Source organism: Artibeus jamaicensis, unplaced genomic scaffold, assembly GCF_021234435.1.
Source record: "Artibeus jamaicensis isolate MK-2021 breed Jamaican fruit bat unplaced genomic scaffold, CSHL_Jam_final contig_1132, whole genome shotgun sequence".
NCBI classification, from domain to species: Eukaryota; Metazoa; Chordata; class Mammalia; order Chiroptera; family Phyllostomidae; genus Artibeus; species Artibeus jamaicensis.
In genome coordinates this window covers 8,064,119-8,078,132 of record NW_026521221.1, presented here as the reverse complement: position 1 = coordinate 8,078,132, position 14,014 = coordinate 8,064,119, and the positions used below count along the sequence as shown (strand labels likewise).

Here is a 14,014-nt window from a genome sequence, read left to right as displayed (position 1 = left end):
CTTTTTGTGATCAGTCTGAACAGAAATGATTCCTCCCTCCTTGATATTCTTACAGCAGCACTTAACCTGTCTCATTCTCATGGCTTGTGCTACCGAAGTTCTTTGTAGACCTGTCTTCTCTCTCCTGTTGGTCTATAATTTCCTCGAAGGCAGAGGCCATGTCTCATACAACTCCATGCTTAGAAGTATGGAGCACAGTGGTTAAAATATATTTGTTGAATCCATTAATACATTAAAAATATTTGTGAATACTCTTTGGTTCATCTTAATTAGTAAGTTCTTTAATCCCCTAGAGAATTCTCGATCTTCACAGCCAACTCTAGAAGTTGGAGCAGGAAGCAGGCAGGATTTTGAAGCTTTTTCAGAAAGAATGGGAAAGTTATGAGTGGAATAATCCATGTGCTTTAAATGATTACAAACAAACAGTTTTATCCCTGACTTTAGTAAAAACATGCTTGGCATGGCTCTACATATGTCTTACTTAAATTATAATTAAAGAACAAGTCTAAAATATTAGATTAATTTTTCATGAAAGTGATAATACTGTTGTTAAAAGGAGCTTTATTGGTCCTTTATAATCAGAAATGAATACAGCAATGAGTACTCATTCTGAATGTTATAATTACGAGTGACTTGTTTTTCTTCTTTATGTTTCTCTGTATTAGTAATGTAAAAAAGCTTTTTAGAAAGCTCATGTACTTCAGAAAGTACCATAAAATATTTTACTTACCAAAGCTAACCAAGGAAATATCTTTGAAGACAGCAGAAATAAATTATCTTAAATTTGACAAGTTAATGAATTTGTGAGAAAATATTTTATGCCCCATTTTTATCAAAAAGCACATTATATCAAATGTGTTTTTCAAAAACATTTGCGCACTTACTTTAATAAGATTAATATGTAGATTTCAAAATTTAAATACTTTAGATTTAAATATTAAATGCACAAGTTCAAAATGGAGAGACCTTTACCTCTGTGATTTTTTCTACTTACAAAAATAATACAAACTCATTGTAAGAAATTCCAACATTACAGTAATATAGAAAAGTAGATAATGAATATTCAATCATAATCTATTATCCCTCCCTGAGGTAAATGGTATTAACAACAGTTTGACATTTATATAGTCTCACTTTTTTCTATGCATATACTACCGTATATTTTAACAAAAATATATACAGTCATTAACATAAAAAACTGTTACAGTTTGCTTTTTGTCACTGGATATATCTTGTAGATGCTTTAACATCAGCACATACAGGACCTCGTTATTCTCAGCAAGCACAAGGTGTTTCATTTTATGCATGTACACCAATCTCCTACTGATGACGACTTGAATTACTCCAAAGATTTCGCTACTGTAAATAACACACAAAAAAAATCAGTTATCTACACTTCTGTGTGGTGTGTCTGCAGAGAATGAGATCCCAGAATTATAACTGGTAAATGAAAAGATATAAATATATAAATGTTTCTAATGGATATTACCAAACTGACCTCTAAGAAAGTTACATCAATGTATGCTTTGACCAATAGTATAAAGGTATGAGTCCACTTGTTTCCCCAATTCTTCACATGTATTTTCTTTAAGCAAAAATTATTTAGACTATTTCACTCTCATCACAACATTAGAAACCGAACACAATGGGTTATAAAAGTAATATGCTTTCACTCTACCTTAAATTCTTGATCTGAAAAGTTGCTCTAGGTCTAATCCACTTACCAAGTTATTTCTCAATAAAAGTAAATTAACCCCAAAAGAAGAAAAAAGATATCTATTTCTAGGGGAGCTATTGCTGTTAAAAAGCACACTCATCACGCCAGTGATTTCAATAGTTAGTAGCAAAAAGAATATTTGCTAAGCCTTCCTTTTGGTCAGTATTTTAAAGTATTGTTGATACAAGCTAGAATATTGGCGAGAAAAAGGTACCGAAGATAGATCATGATAAAAAGTTGCACAGGGAAGATGATTAAATGTTGGAACATAAGAGGCTGAACCTGCAAAAGAATACTTCTTAGTAACTGAAACTTGAAGGAATAAAATCTTGCCAGCAAATTAGAAGAAAATTACTGGGTATCCTAGAAATCTATGGACCCTAATAATGTTAGCAGTCCCTTAATAGCTTTAAACTTTAGACCCTACAATGCACTTTCACATTCATTAAATCTCATGAATCCTCACAAAAGTGCTAGGGAAAATCTATCATTATTCTAATTTGACAAATGAGAGAGAAGCCAGCTCCCTCAGAAGTGAGGAAGCTGTCTCACTACCCCTCCACTACACACACTACACACTACACACACACACACACACACACACACACACGCCTAGCTACTCAAAGTAGGACCCAAAGAGCAGCACGGGCATCACTTGAGATACTGGTAGAAATGCAGAGTCCCAGGGTGAACCTGAATCTGAATGGGAATCTACAAGACCACTGTCTCTCACCTCCACTCATTAATCTGTCAGCACATTAACTCTTAGAAGCCCTGTTCATTAGCCAGTTCTGGATTTTCTATAAGGGAAAGTCTGCAACAGCTGCTGTGGGGGCCTCACAAAACAGACCAAAGCAGCCTGGGGAAGGAAGGCCATCCTAAGAAGAAAGGACATGTTTAGAGAAGACAGCAGCAGTTTATAATGTCATATGAAAATAATTACGGTGTGCAAAGATAATATGCTTTCCCTGACCAATAAGCATCAGGGTAATGGAGGTGGGCCAATAGGCTGCATGCTGCAATGTTTAGTCCTGGTAAGCAGTTGCTTGCTTTTCAAGGCAGTAGCTGAGAGGTGACCGACCAGATTTGGGGTTTCTGAGCATGTTCTGGGCTCCTCCCAATTGTCACTAACTGTCCCTGGGCTATCTCTCCCCAATCTATCTGGCTTGGGGTTTCCTCTCCTCAGGACTAACTGAGACAGCAGCAGGAAAGTATGCATTAAAACCCCATACGTTTGTACCCATAATGTTACTTGAGAAAAGAAATCATAATAAAGGTACCCCCATTTTTCAAAAGTTTGTCTTATGCCACTTGACTTTTACATTAGTGCCCATTTGTGCTAACTGAAAGAAATCCTACAAAGATTTTCATTTTTACAAAAAAAAAAAGGCGAAGAATAAAAATAGCATTCAGTGTTTGTTTTGCAGTGAGCTATTATAAAGGCAGTGTGCACCCTGAGTAGCGAGAGTGGCACTGCTTTTACTGTATGTTAGTATTATTTTGGGTTTTGTGTGTTATTTGGTATGACTTGGTAGGTTATGTCGGGGGTATGAAAACACTTAAAAAATTTTCCACGTAAATTAATAGTAAAGTTTCTTTGCTTTACACCATTTCGACTTACAAAAAGTTTCATAGGAACACCCTATTTCAGGTAGCAGGAGGAGCCCATGATACAAGTTTGAGATCAGGTGAGCAGGCAAGTCACTTGATTTCAAGAACTTAGCAGCCCTGGAAGCCCACCCAGCCAAACAGAGTCAGCTGGGCAAATGACCTCATTTTTGCTCATTTTCATGTTCACCAAACCCAAAATGTCATCATCCATGGCAACCCTGGCACAGGGCACTTTAAATAGTTTTTTTTTCCATCAAAAAAAGGCATTTTAACTCAGCAACTCTCCATAGCTTCAAAGACAAGGTCTGTTGTGGGTAGTGACAGCTACAGAGATAACAAAAAGGTAAAGCACAAGGTAAAGAGGGAGAGATTTGAGGTATGTAGCACTAGCAAGCCATCAGGAGTGTGAGCTACACCATCCACTACCGACTAAGAACGAAATGGTTTAAAGTCCCACGATACTCACACACATAAACAACCAAGACTTCTGTTGGTCTTTACTTCACTCCACCACCCCACTCCAACCCCAGACAGAAGCACCAACTGTTTGTGGCTTACAGTCATTTGGAACCACGTGGCTGCACCCTATCAATCTGATGTTCACAAATCCATGGCACCACACGTTGTATGGTTCCTAACAGTACCACCAGGAGGGAAGTGGGGATGCCAACTCAGAAAGTCTGGAGCTGAGGGTGAGGTGAAGACAAGCAAGGATGTAGAGGGACAAGAATTACTGAATGACGACTCCAAAGTAACAGTCGGCAAAATCATTAAATTAACTCTGGTAGGGAATGCTGAGAGAAAAGTATACTTTTTAAGATACTGCCATTTTCCAAGCTGAATGCAGGATGAGACCCTTGGCTATATATACAGCAATACTGGGCACACTCGTATGCTCATTGTCATGTTTTACACATGAAGATTCCCTAGAAAGAAAGCAAAATAAAGATTAAGTGTAGCCTTTGGAGTTAAGATAGCTCAGGTCTGAGTCCCAGTTCAGCCACCTACTGGTGGCTGAATGTTTCTGGCTGTGTAACCACTAGCTACTCAACTAACCTCTCTTAGCATGATTTCCTGACCTACAGAACTGGGAGAGTAATATTTATAGTGGGGTGGTATATAATTTGAGTGAGATAACATATGTAAAACACTTAGCCCAATACACAGCAAAAGCTCAATAAATGTTAGTATTAACACAACAAATATTATTTCTAGTATTATTATTGGGAAAGTAAGATAAGGACAGAAAGCACTAACAACAAAGGTTGGAAAGGAGTAGTTCCAGTAAGCATACTGCTTAAAAATGTTTAATGGCACAAATCTATAATAGATGGGAAAAGAACCTTGAAAAGTACAAGAACACACAGCAAAGGAAACCACTGACAAAATGAAAAGACAACCTACTGAATGGCAGAAGGTATTTGCCAATGACACATCAATGATACACCAAAGTTTATTAAAAAAACTCACAACTAAACACCAAAAACCCAACAATCCAATTTAAAAAGGGCATAAGACCTGAATAGACACATTTCAAACGAGGACATACAAATGGCCAATGGACATATGAAAACACGTTCAATGTCACTAATCAGGGAAATGCAAATTAAAACCACAATGAGGTATCACCTCATGCCTTTCAGATGGCTACTGTCAATAAATCCACAAGCAAGTGTTGGTGAGGATGTGGAGAAGAGAACCCTGTGCAAGGTTGGCAAGAATGAAAATTAGTGCAGCCACTGTGGAAAACAATATGGAGTTATCTCAAAAAATTAAAAATGGAACTGCCTGTACCTTAGTGATTCCACTTCTGGGTATATATCTGAAGAAACATAAAACACTAACTCAAAAGACACATGCACCCCTATGTTCAATGCAGCATTACTTATAATAGCCAAGACACGGAAGTAACCAAGTGCCTATCCATAGACGAGTGAACTAAAAAAGCTGTGGTACGTATATATAATGAAATATTACTCTGCCATAAAAAAGAATAAAACTTTATAATATAACCATTTCAGCTATACACCTGAAACTATACAAAATACTACTGAATGTAAACTGTAATTAAAAATAAAATTTAAATTAAAAAAAGAAAAGTACATGAACAAACAGGATCAAATCTGTGGGTATTTTAGTCTTTAAAAATAAAATCATCTTAATTACATGTGACAAAAACCTCACCTCCACCTTCATCCACCTTGACGAAACCATTAGCATCACATTCTTCAGAAACTACCAAAGCCCTGGTAGTGTTCTATTTCCTGATTTGGGTGGTAGTTACATAGGCAAGCATTTTATAATTATTCACAATTTAATATTTATTATATTATATTATTTTTTGGTTTTTAAGTGCCAACACCTTTAATGAAGCCAACTAAACTTCAGGGAAAATGACCAGGGGCACCACTAAAGGAACACATATTTCAAAAACTAATAAAAAGTATGAAGAAAAGTTAGAAATTATAGTGAGCACAGCATGAATGAGAATATTCAAATCCAGAAAAACCTAAGAAACTTCCTCTCAGGATTCCTCCAAAAGAGAATTTGACAAAGTAAAAGAAAATCAGCTATGCAGTTTCACAAACTGCTGTTCCAAGATCTTCAAATAAATTTAAATCTCAACTATGAATGAAGGGGCAAGGAAGAGAAAATATCTTTAACTGCATTCTAGCTTTAGGTGGAGAGATAAGGTATATTTATGAACCTAGAGATTTAGTGTCTTTGCTTAATAGTTTTTAATTTTTCAATTGTAATTGACATACAGTAGTATACTAGTTTCAGTATACAACCTAGTGATTAGACATTTATATAACTTATAACGTGATTAACCTGGTAAGTCTAGTACCCATCTGGCACCATACAATTATTACAATATTATTGACTGTATGCCCTATGGTATACTTTATTCCCCTGTGACTATTTTGTAATTACCAATTTGTGCTTCTTAATCCATTCTTTTCTATCCGGTCCCCTAATCCCCCCTCCTTTCTGGCCACCATCAAAATGTTCTCTGTATCTATGAGTCTGTTTCTGTTTTGCTTGTTCATTTATTTTGTTCTTTAGATTCTAAAATTCTACACCTAAGTAAAATCATCTGATATTTGTCCTTCTCTGTCTGGCTTATTTCATTCAGTACAAGACGCTCTATAGAGGTGCATCTATGTTATCACAGATGGTAAGGTTTCATTCTTTTTTATGGCTGAATAATATTCCATGGTATACATATATACCACATCTTCTTTATTCATTCATCTATTGGTGGTTGCTTCCATATTTTGGCCATTACAAATAATGTTACAATGAACATATGGATGCATGTTTTTTGAATTAGTGTTTTGGGTTTCTTCATATAAATACCCAGGAGACAAAAAGATTGTTTTGTACTGTTCCTTAGAATCAAGTAACTTATTAATTTTAAAAAGAGAGAGAAAGAAACATCAATTTGTTGTTCCACTTACTGATGTATTCATTGGTTGCTTCTTGCATATGCCCTGACAGGAGATCAAACCCATAACCTTGACATATTGGGATGATGCTCTAACCAACTGAGCTACCCGGCTAGTCTGTTTTTATTTTTATATAAAATAATCTTTTTTTGCCACCTCTATGTTCATAGCAGCACTATTTACAATAGCCAAGATTAAGAATCAGTGTAAGTACCCATCCGTCGATAAGTGGATTAAAAAACTGCAGTACGTCTACACAATGGAATACTACATAGCAGAAAGAAAGAATTCTTACCTTTTGCTACAGCATGAATGGAAATTGTAACTATTATGCTAAGTGAAATAACCCTGTCGGTGAAAGACAAAAACCATATGATCTCACTTATAAAAGAAAGCTAATGAATGAAATAAATGAATGAGTAAAATAGAACCAGAGGCATAAAATCATGGAACAGACGGACAACTAAAAAGGAATGGGGTAGGTGGGGACTGAGAGGGACTGACTGAAAGAAGGTGAAGGAATTAGTCAAAGAACATGTATGAAGGACCCATGAACATGGACAACAGTGAGAGGACTGACTATGGAAGTGGGGGGGGCAGGCAGGGTAGAAGTAGGAGCAAAGGAGAAGTGGGACAACTGTAATAGCATAAATAATAAAATATAAAAATTAATTAAAAATTAAAAAGAAATAAATGTTTCCCTACAACCAAATAGGTGGCCTAAAGGGTCTCAACACTAATACCTAGGCTCAAATACCAAGCAAAAATTAAAATTAGGTTTATTGCCGTTTTTCTCCTCCATTTAATACACCTACATAAACTCTTTCCTGGAGCCCACATGTTAAAAGGCTCAAAGTATCCCCATACAATCAGGAAGGAGAAAAGTTGGGGGGAAAATGAGAAGTGGGGGGAAGGTGTGTGAGTGGGGGGATATGAGAATTCATTAGGCTCGAATCCATAAAAACTGAGAACTGGAAGCATGCAGCAAGTCTCCTTGCCTGTTCTTTCCAGAAGGGATAATACATAACCCAGACTGGATTAATGGCTATTAAGGAGGAAGAAGATTTCAAAACCTCCTTCACTTACTTTTTCAAAATCTAACAACCCCCAGCACAGTCGATGCTTTTGTATCCCTAAGTTAAATCTTGCCTGCTTGGCTTGAGTCCATTTCTGGCCTTGTTAAAAGAGAAAAACAACCCAGCTCCCTCCACATAAAAATCTTTCAGAAACTTTAAGAAAAGAGGGGGAGGGTTAGCTACCAAAAGCACACACATTTGCTTCTTAAGGAAACACAGCCTCAACTGAGATGAGAAATAGAACTGACAATTAATTATACAGGATTCAAAGTTGAAGGGTGTTTCGAAGTGATAACTTTGAGTTATACTTCAAGACTTACCAGATATAGCATAAAGCTGCAAATTACTTCCAATTCTATTACACTGCAGAGACCTCCCTCGCTTAGAGTAAGATTTTTAAAAATCCCAGGTCTCAACTATTCTCTTGCTGACAATTTAAATCCCCATCTCCACCAGCTCTCACTTCAGCTTTTAGTCATTTATTAACCATAGTTCTAACGAGGTCTCTCTCTTTTTTTAAAATATTTTATTTATTTATTTTTAGAGAGAGGGGAAGGGAAGGAGAAAGAGTGGGAGAGAAACATCAATGTGTGGTCGCCTCTCGTGTGTCCCCCACTGGGGACCTGGCCTGCAACCCAGGCATGTGCCCCGACTGGGAATCAAACCGGCGACCCTTTACTTCACAGACCCATGCTCAATCCACTGAGCCACACCAGCCAGGGCACGAGGTCTCTTTTTAAATAAAAAGCCTTTAATGAGCACTACTTTCTGCACGTACAGCATCTGCAACAAATAACACCCCCTTTTTATTACAAAAATCTTTTATTATGAAGTCAAAAACATGTAATTCTGTAACATAGTAATATCACACTCAAGCATACCATATTTTAGGTGCAATGTTCAAATTAAAACTAGAAGTTATTACACCCATATTATGACCCTACCAAGCAGCAGGCATTACTCCTGCCCAACCTTGTATGTACTTCCTTGTCTCTCTTATGCTCTTCACACCTAACAAGGCTGCACCTATGTTTCTTTTTCAGTATTTGATTATTCTTAATTTTGACTTCTCTTCTAAACAGGTCATCAACTCCTCCTGATCATTTCCTCCGCTTCTAGAATTCCAAATTTAACCCTGCTATATCTAACATCTTTACATTGTTCTCATTCATTTACTTATTTATTATCTACTGCATTCCTTACACTGTACTAAACAGTGTGATATAACAGAAGTAAAGAACATGACACTTGACCTTTGGAAATGAAGACATACATAAAAGAACAATTGGTTGGTTCTAAGGTAGTGGGGCTAGTCAGAGAAGGCCCTGTGGCTCTAGTAAATACAGAGTTGGAGCTAAAAATAAGTGTAGAATTTAGTGAAAAAGCTACTTTAGATAGAAGGAACAACATGATTCAAAGCAGCAGGTCATCTGAAGTAAGAGATGCATCAAGGCCCTTTTGTCACTTCCTTCTTTGCCCCCACCCTCTTAAAGAAATATATGCCTTTTGGCCTTCAAATTTTATTTCAGAGATTGTTGTCCATGAATCACAAGCTCACTGTTACCATGACTATCCACAGCCACCACATATTAGAGCAGCTGACAAAGCTTTATACACCAAGTCCTATGTGGTTACCACAAGGCAGGTTTTTAGAATTATCTCTTGGTCTTCCATAAGGACAGTGGGGAGTCAGGCACCTGTAGGGTCTTAGGCACACAAAGATAGCTACCATATTTTTCAGACTATAAGATGCACTTTCCCCACCCCCAAATTTGGGAGGAATATGAGGGTGCGTCTTATAATCCAAATGTAGCTTGCCAGGCTCATGGGGGGGGGCAGTGGAGCAGGGTCACAGGTTATTAAATATTCTACCACATTTTTTGCTTCAAAACATTTTTTCCTACTCTAAAACCTAGGTACATCTTATGGTCTCATGTGTCTTATAGTCCTAAAAATACGGTATTACTTTTGGGTGCTAAAGATATGCACAAAATTATCTTTGGGTGCTAAAGATAAGTACTCTTGCTCTGTCAGACTATTGAAGGATCTTTCAACTTCAGCTAAGTATTTCCTTTATTCATAGCTCTATCACAATCAAAGCCGTTTAAAGAGTCTGAAGCACTGAATTCCTACTTGAAATGGGCATGTTTAATGGTGGTACCAGGGATGTCCTTTTTCACTGTTTTCCCGGAGAGCTTCTCCTCTCCTCTTGCCTCAGGGACTCACAGTTCAAGCATCCCCTTCCTTATCCCTGAGTCTTTCATAATTTCCCTAGGCTATTTTAGGTTCCCTTCCCTGTGCTGACATTAACACCTTTTGTATACTTCTAGGACATCACTTACCACATCATGTTGTACAAATCTGATTTGTCTACAAGTCTGATGAGCCACAAGCTCTTTGATGGCAAAGATAATGTTTTACTCATCACTGATTCCATACATAATAGGCACACAATAAACAGTTGTTGATGCATTAATGATAAATGACATAGGAAGTTTTAAAGAATAATGACTGTACCTTCTGGATCCCAGATCAAAATTACAGTAAGTATTAACACTGAAGACTAAATTCCCCTCACACATTTATACTACCTATACAATTCCTGATCAGAAAAAAAGAGGCCAAAGATATGAGAAGATTGCTTTAATAGTACTACTCATTGCCAAGTTATCAGTCAAGCCGTTTGCAGCACTGAGAATGACTCAACACAAAAAAATGAGTGAAAAGAACAAATCTAAGAAAGTTTCTAAGTTTCAGGCTCATTCTTCTGCATCTGGAGAATATGAACAATGATTAATCAAAAAGAGTTCTTGGAAAAGTCACTATCTCCACTGCCATAGAACCTGTGGCCAATTTCAATTTAATATGACTTCTGAGAATATGCAGGAAAGCTATTCGCCTTCTGATCAAACTTAACTAAGGTTTTGTTAAGGGATAGGGATCTGAACTAAGTCCTCCAGGACCCTGCTATGTTGTACATTAGAACTCAAAATCATTCCTCACTGGCTTTGCTCATCTCTGAAGAAATACAGGCAAGGCAATAAAACACTGCCTGTCTCAAATACCTCTCCCTGTAGCAATCCTGTACCACACAAGGCCACTACTGTGTTTACAAACTGCTAATAGGATGATACAAATGTCTAATCTGATCCTGTGGGAACAAAGACCTAGAATCTCTCCAGGATTAAATAAATTTAGTCAGTTTTGTACTCCCAAAGTTGTGGGGCTCAACAAAGTTGAAGAAAACATAAAGACCAACACTCACACAACTAAGAGGATGGAAAGGGACTGGACTTGGCCTCTGAGGAACTTGTGCAGCAGAATGAGATGTGGCTCTTGTGAATGAGAGCGAACTGTGAATTTATCTCATATAGTGAATGAGATAAGCCATGCTCAAGGGCAAACCAGGAGAACTGTTTTGTTGTTATCATTCCTAAGAAGCCAAGAAGCTCCAGTTAAATTAATTTAGGTCTCTTGAAGAAATAAATAATTTTGACCGTGAGCAAGAGCATTTGTCAAGCCAATGTTTCTGACTAGGTGTTTAGCATATTTCTTTATGCTACTACTGTCTTACATAACCCATCTATGACACTAACACTGGCAGCTACATTAATCACAGCTTGCCCTTCACAAGATATGTGATTCCACTATTCTCTTCCAAGAAGAGAAACTGAGTCATAGCATATCAACTGGCTTCCCCAAGCACAGACTTCTTTTGTAGTGAAACAATCCAGATTTTCTTCCTCCTAATCCTCTTTCCATGAATGAATCTCAGCATGCCCACCCCTGCTGCTCTGTTTCCTTTAACCTAAAACTAAATCATTGTTTTCCTGAGGGGCGGAGGTGAGCGCAGTTGATCCCTTACAGCCTGCAGGAGCTTCTAGTTCTCCCCGCCCCCCCAAAAAAAGGAAGAGGAACAAGGAGCACAGCAGGGGAGGGTTGGAAAAGGACAGTTCCCAATACTAGGACTCACCTTGGAGCTGAGGTCCTCTCGCCGATTTCCTGCCTTACTCCTGCGTAGTTTGATGGATGGGGATCGAAGCAGGTTCTTGAGCCGGCTGGTAATGGTTGACCCCTCCACGGCCATCATGATGAGGAGCCCCGGGACAGTTCCTGGCCCAATCTTGGGATTCGTCTCAACAGCAGTACTGCCTTTCCACTCCACAGGATCTTCCAGTATACCCTCTCACTGGCCTGAGATGGCAGAGGCAACCTTACCGTCTGCCCTGCAGTGTCTGCCGCTCTTATCTAACTATTGCCCTTTCCCCTCTCTTCATCCCCCGCCTTCAAGCCCTGCGCCGTTCCTTACGCCGTCTGAAGGACAGGCCCATGCTTGCTAGAGGCGTTTAAACTGGAGGGATGGATGGGCCCTACCTAGCAGGGCTAGTAGCTGGTAGCTGGTCTGGTTCCCGTTAGTTTCCAACTGTTCCCATGGCCGAGGCCACCAAGGAATCCCTCAGGGGGCCTGAGTACCTGCGCCGGCGGGCGCACTCTGCGCCACAGGGCTAGCTACGGCCCGGCACCCCGTTCAGCACAGTAGCCTCCCACCCCCACGCCCGACCCTCTGGCGTTCGCTCTTGGCTCTCCACCGCGGCCCGGGACCTTTCGCTTTCACCTCCCTAAGAAGCCCCTGCTACTCGTCAGCGCCCCCGCTCGGAACCAGCCTCACCAGCCCCGGGGCCCGGGGACCGCAGCACTCAGAGTGCCTTCAGGCATCGCGCTCGGCGGTTTCAGCTCGGCGGCCGCTGCGGCAACGGCAGCAGCTATGGCAGCACAAGCGGCCCAAAACGCGAAGTACCGACTGGGTGGGCGGGGCCGAGGCGGGTGCGGTCTCTATCGAGAAGGGCGTTCCAAGAGCCAACGAATAAGACTCGTGGGGGCGTGGCCAATGGGAGGACCTAGAAGCAGAGGATCTGGGAACTCAAGCACTACGGATTCCACGCAACTTAGTCGAGGATAATGCTCCTCGAGTAAAGGTCAGAGGAACAAGGCTTCAGAATTGAAAGAACCAAGCCTTTTAATGGTATGAGGTCTGGTCCCCCACAAGTGCACTCCCAGGAGCCCCAACAAGACGGTAACTATATGCCCCCAGAGTGTCAAGGTTGTCGATAGGCTCGAGGGACCAAAGCTGAAATTAATTTTTAGCTCAGAATTTTTAGGATTGAGGCACCGGTAAGGCTCTTCTCCCGATCAACCCCAAGCACTTGTGCCCAAAGCGATTAGAATAGTTGCTCGCTGTGCTCAACCTACGTTGAAATGACTCTCCGTAGTCTTTTTACTTTAAAAAAATTTATTTATCTTTAGAGGGGAAGGGGAGAGGGAGAGAAATATCAATGTATGATTGGTTGCCTCTCTCATGCGTCCCCTGCTAGGACCGCCTGGCCTGCAACCCAGGCATGTTCTCTGACTGGGAATCGAACCATGATCCTTTGGTTCACAGGCCCGCATTCCATCCACTGAGCCACACCAGCCAGGTCCATAGTCCTTTGATTGCTAAGAAGCGTTGCTAAGCAACCAGATTGACCAGGGAAGATGACTGCCTAAATAGATTTAGGTGTATGGGGTAGGAATATATTTCTGGTTTAACCTCCAATGTCCCACCGCGCTCTTACCCGGAGTTAACCATGATTCTGTGGCTCTAGGTCTTTTTTTTTTCTATCAAAACTCACTCGTGGAACATTTTTCCTAGTACTACTAACTCGGTGAGTTAACTGTCAAGCTTGCTGACACTAGTTTTAGTGGTATAGTTTCAGCTTTAGCTCATGGGGCTGTGGGTGCACACAGAAATACCTTTACAGTAATATTTCACTGGTCCCATAGCATGACACTTTTCATAAAATTGCCTTAAATAAGCCTAAACCAAGATTATATCCTAAGCCAGAGATACGGTAGATGTGCCAGTCTCAACCTATCCAGATCCTTGTAACACCTGGTGGACACATTAGCAAGAGGGTAGGACTCCTAAACTCATTGGTGTGGACAGGTCTCGTACAGCCAAGTGGTAAAACAGGTATGTGCTTCTGTTATTCTTCTACATTATGAAAACATGACTGTTAGGAATGTGCTTGTGTGTATTCTAACCTTGTATTAAGAAATGAGATCTGTAAAGCTCACAGATCAAGTGGCCTCCTAGACCAACTAGCAATTATGTTAGAGGCATA

At 39.7% G+C, this 14,014-nt stretch overlaps 1 protein-coding gene across 2 annotated transcripts in view; it reads right to left on the bottom strand.

The window, feature by feature from the left end:
- The window catches only part of MAPKBP1 (mitogen-activated protein kinase binding protein 1), a 57,666-nt gene extending 45,041 nt beyond the window's left edge, over window positions 1-12,625 (bottom strand). For both annotated transcript variants that reach the window (XM_037161728.2, XM_037161729.2), the window contains exons 1-2: window positions 12,523-12,625; window positions 11,827-12,047 (exon numbers count right to left, since the gene is read on the bottom strand). In XM_037161728.2, coding sequence (XP_037017623.2) covers window positions 11,827-11,943 — 117 coding nt within the window. In that variant the 5' untranslated portion in view covers window positions 11,944-12,047; window positions 12,523-12,625. The remainder of the gene's footprint in view (window positions 1-11,826; window positions 12,048-12,522) is intronic.
- Window positions 12,626-14,014: the final 1,389 nt, after the last annotated feature.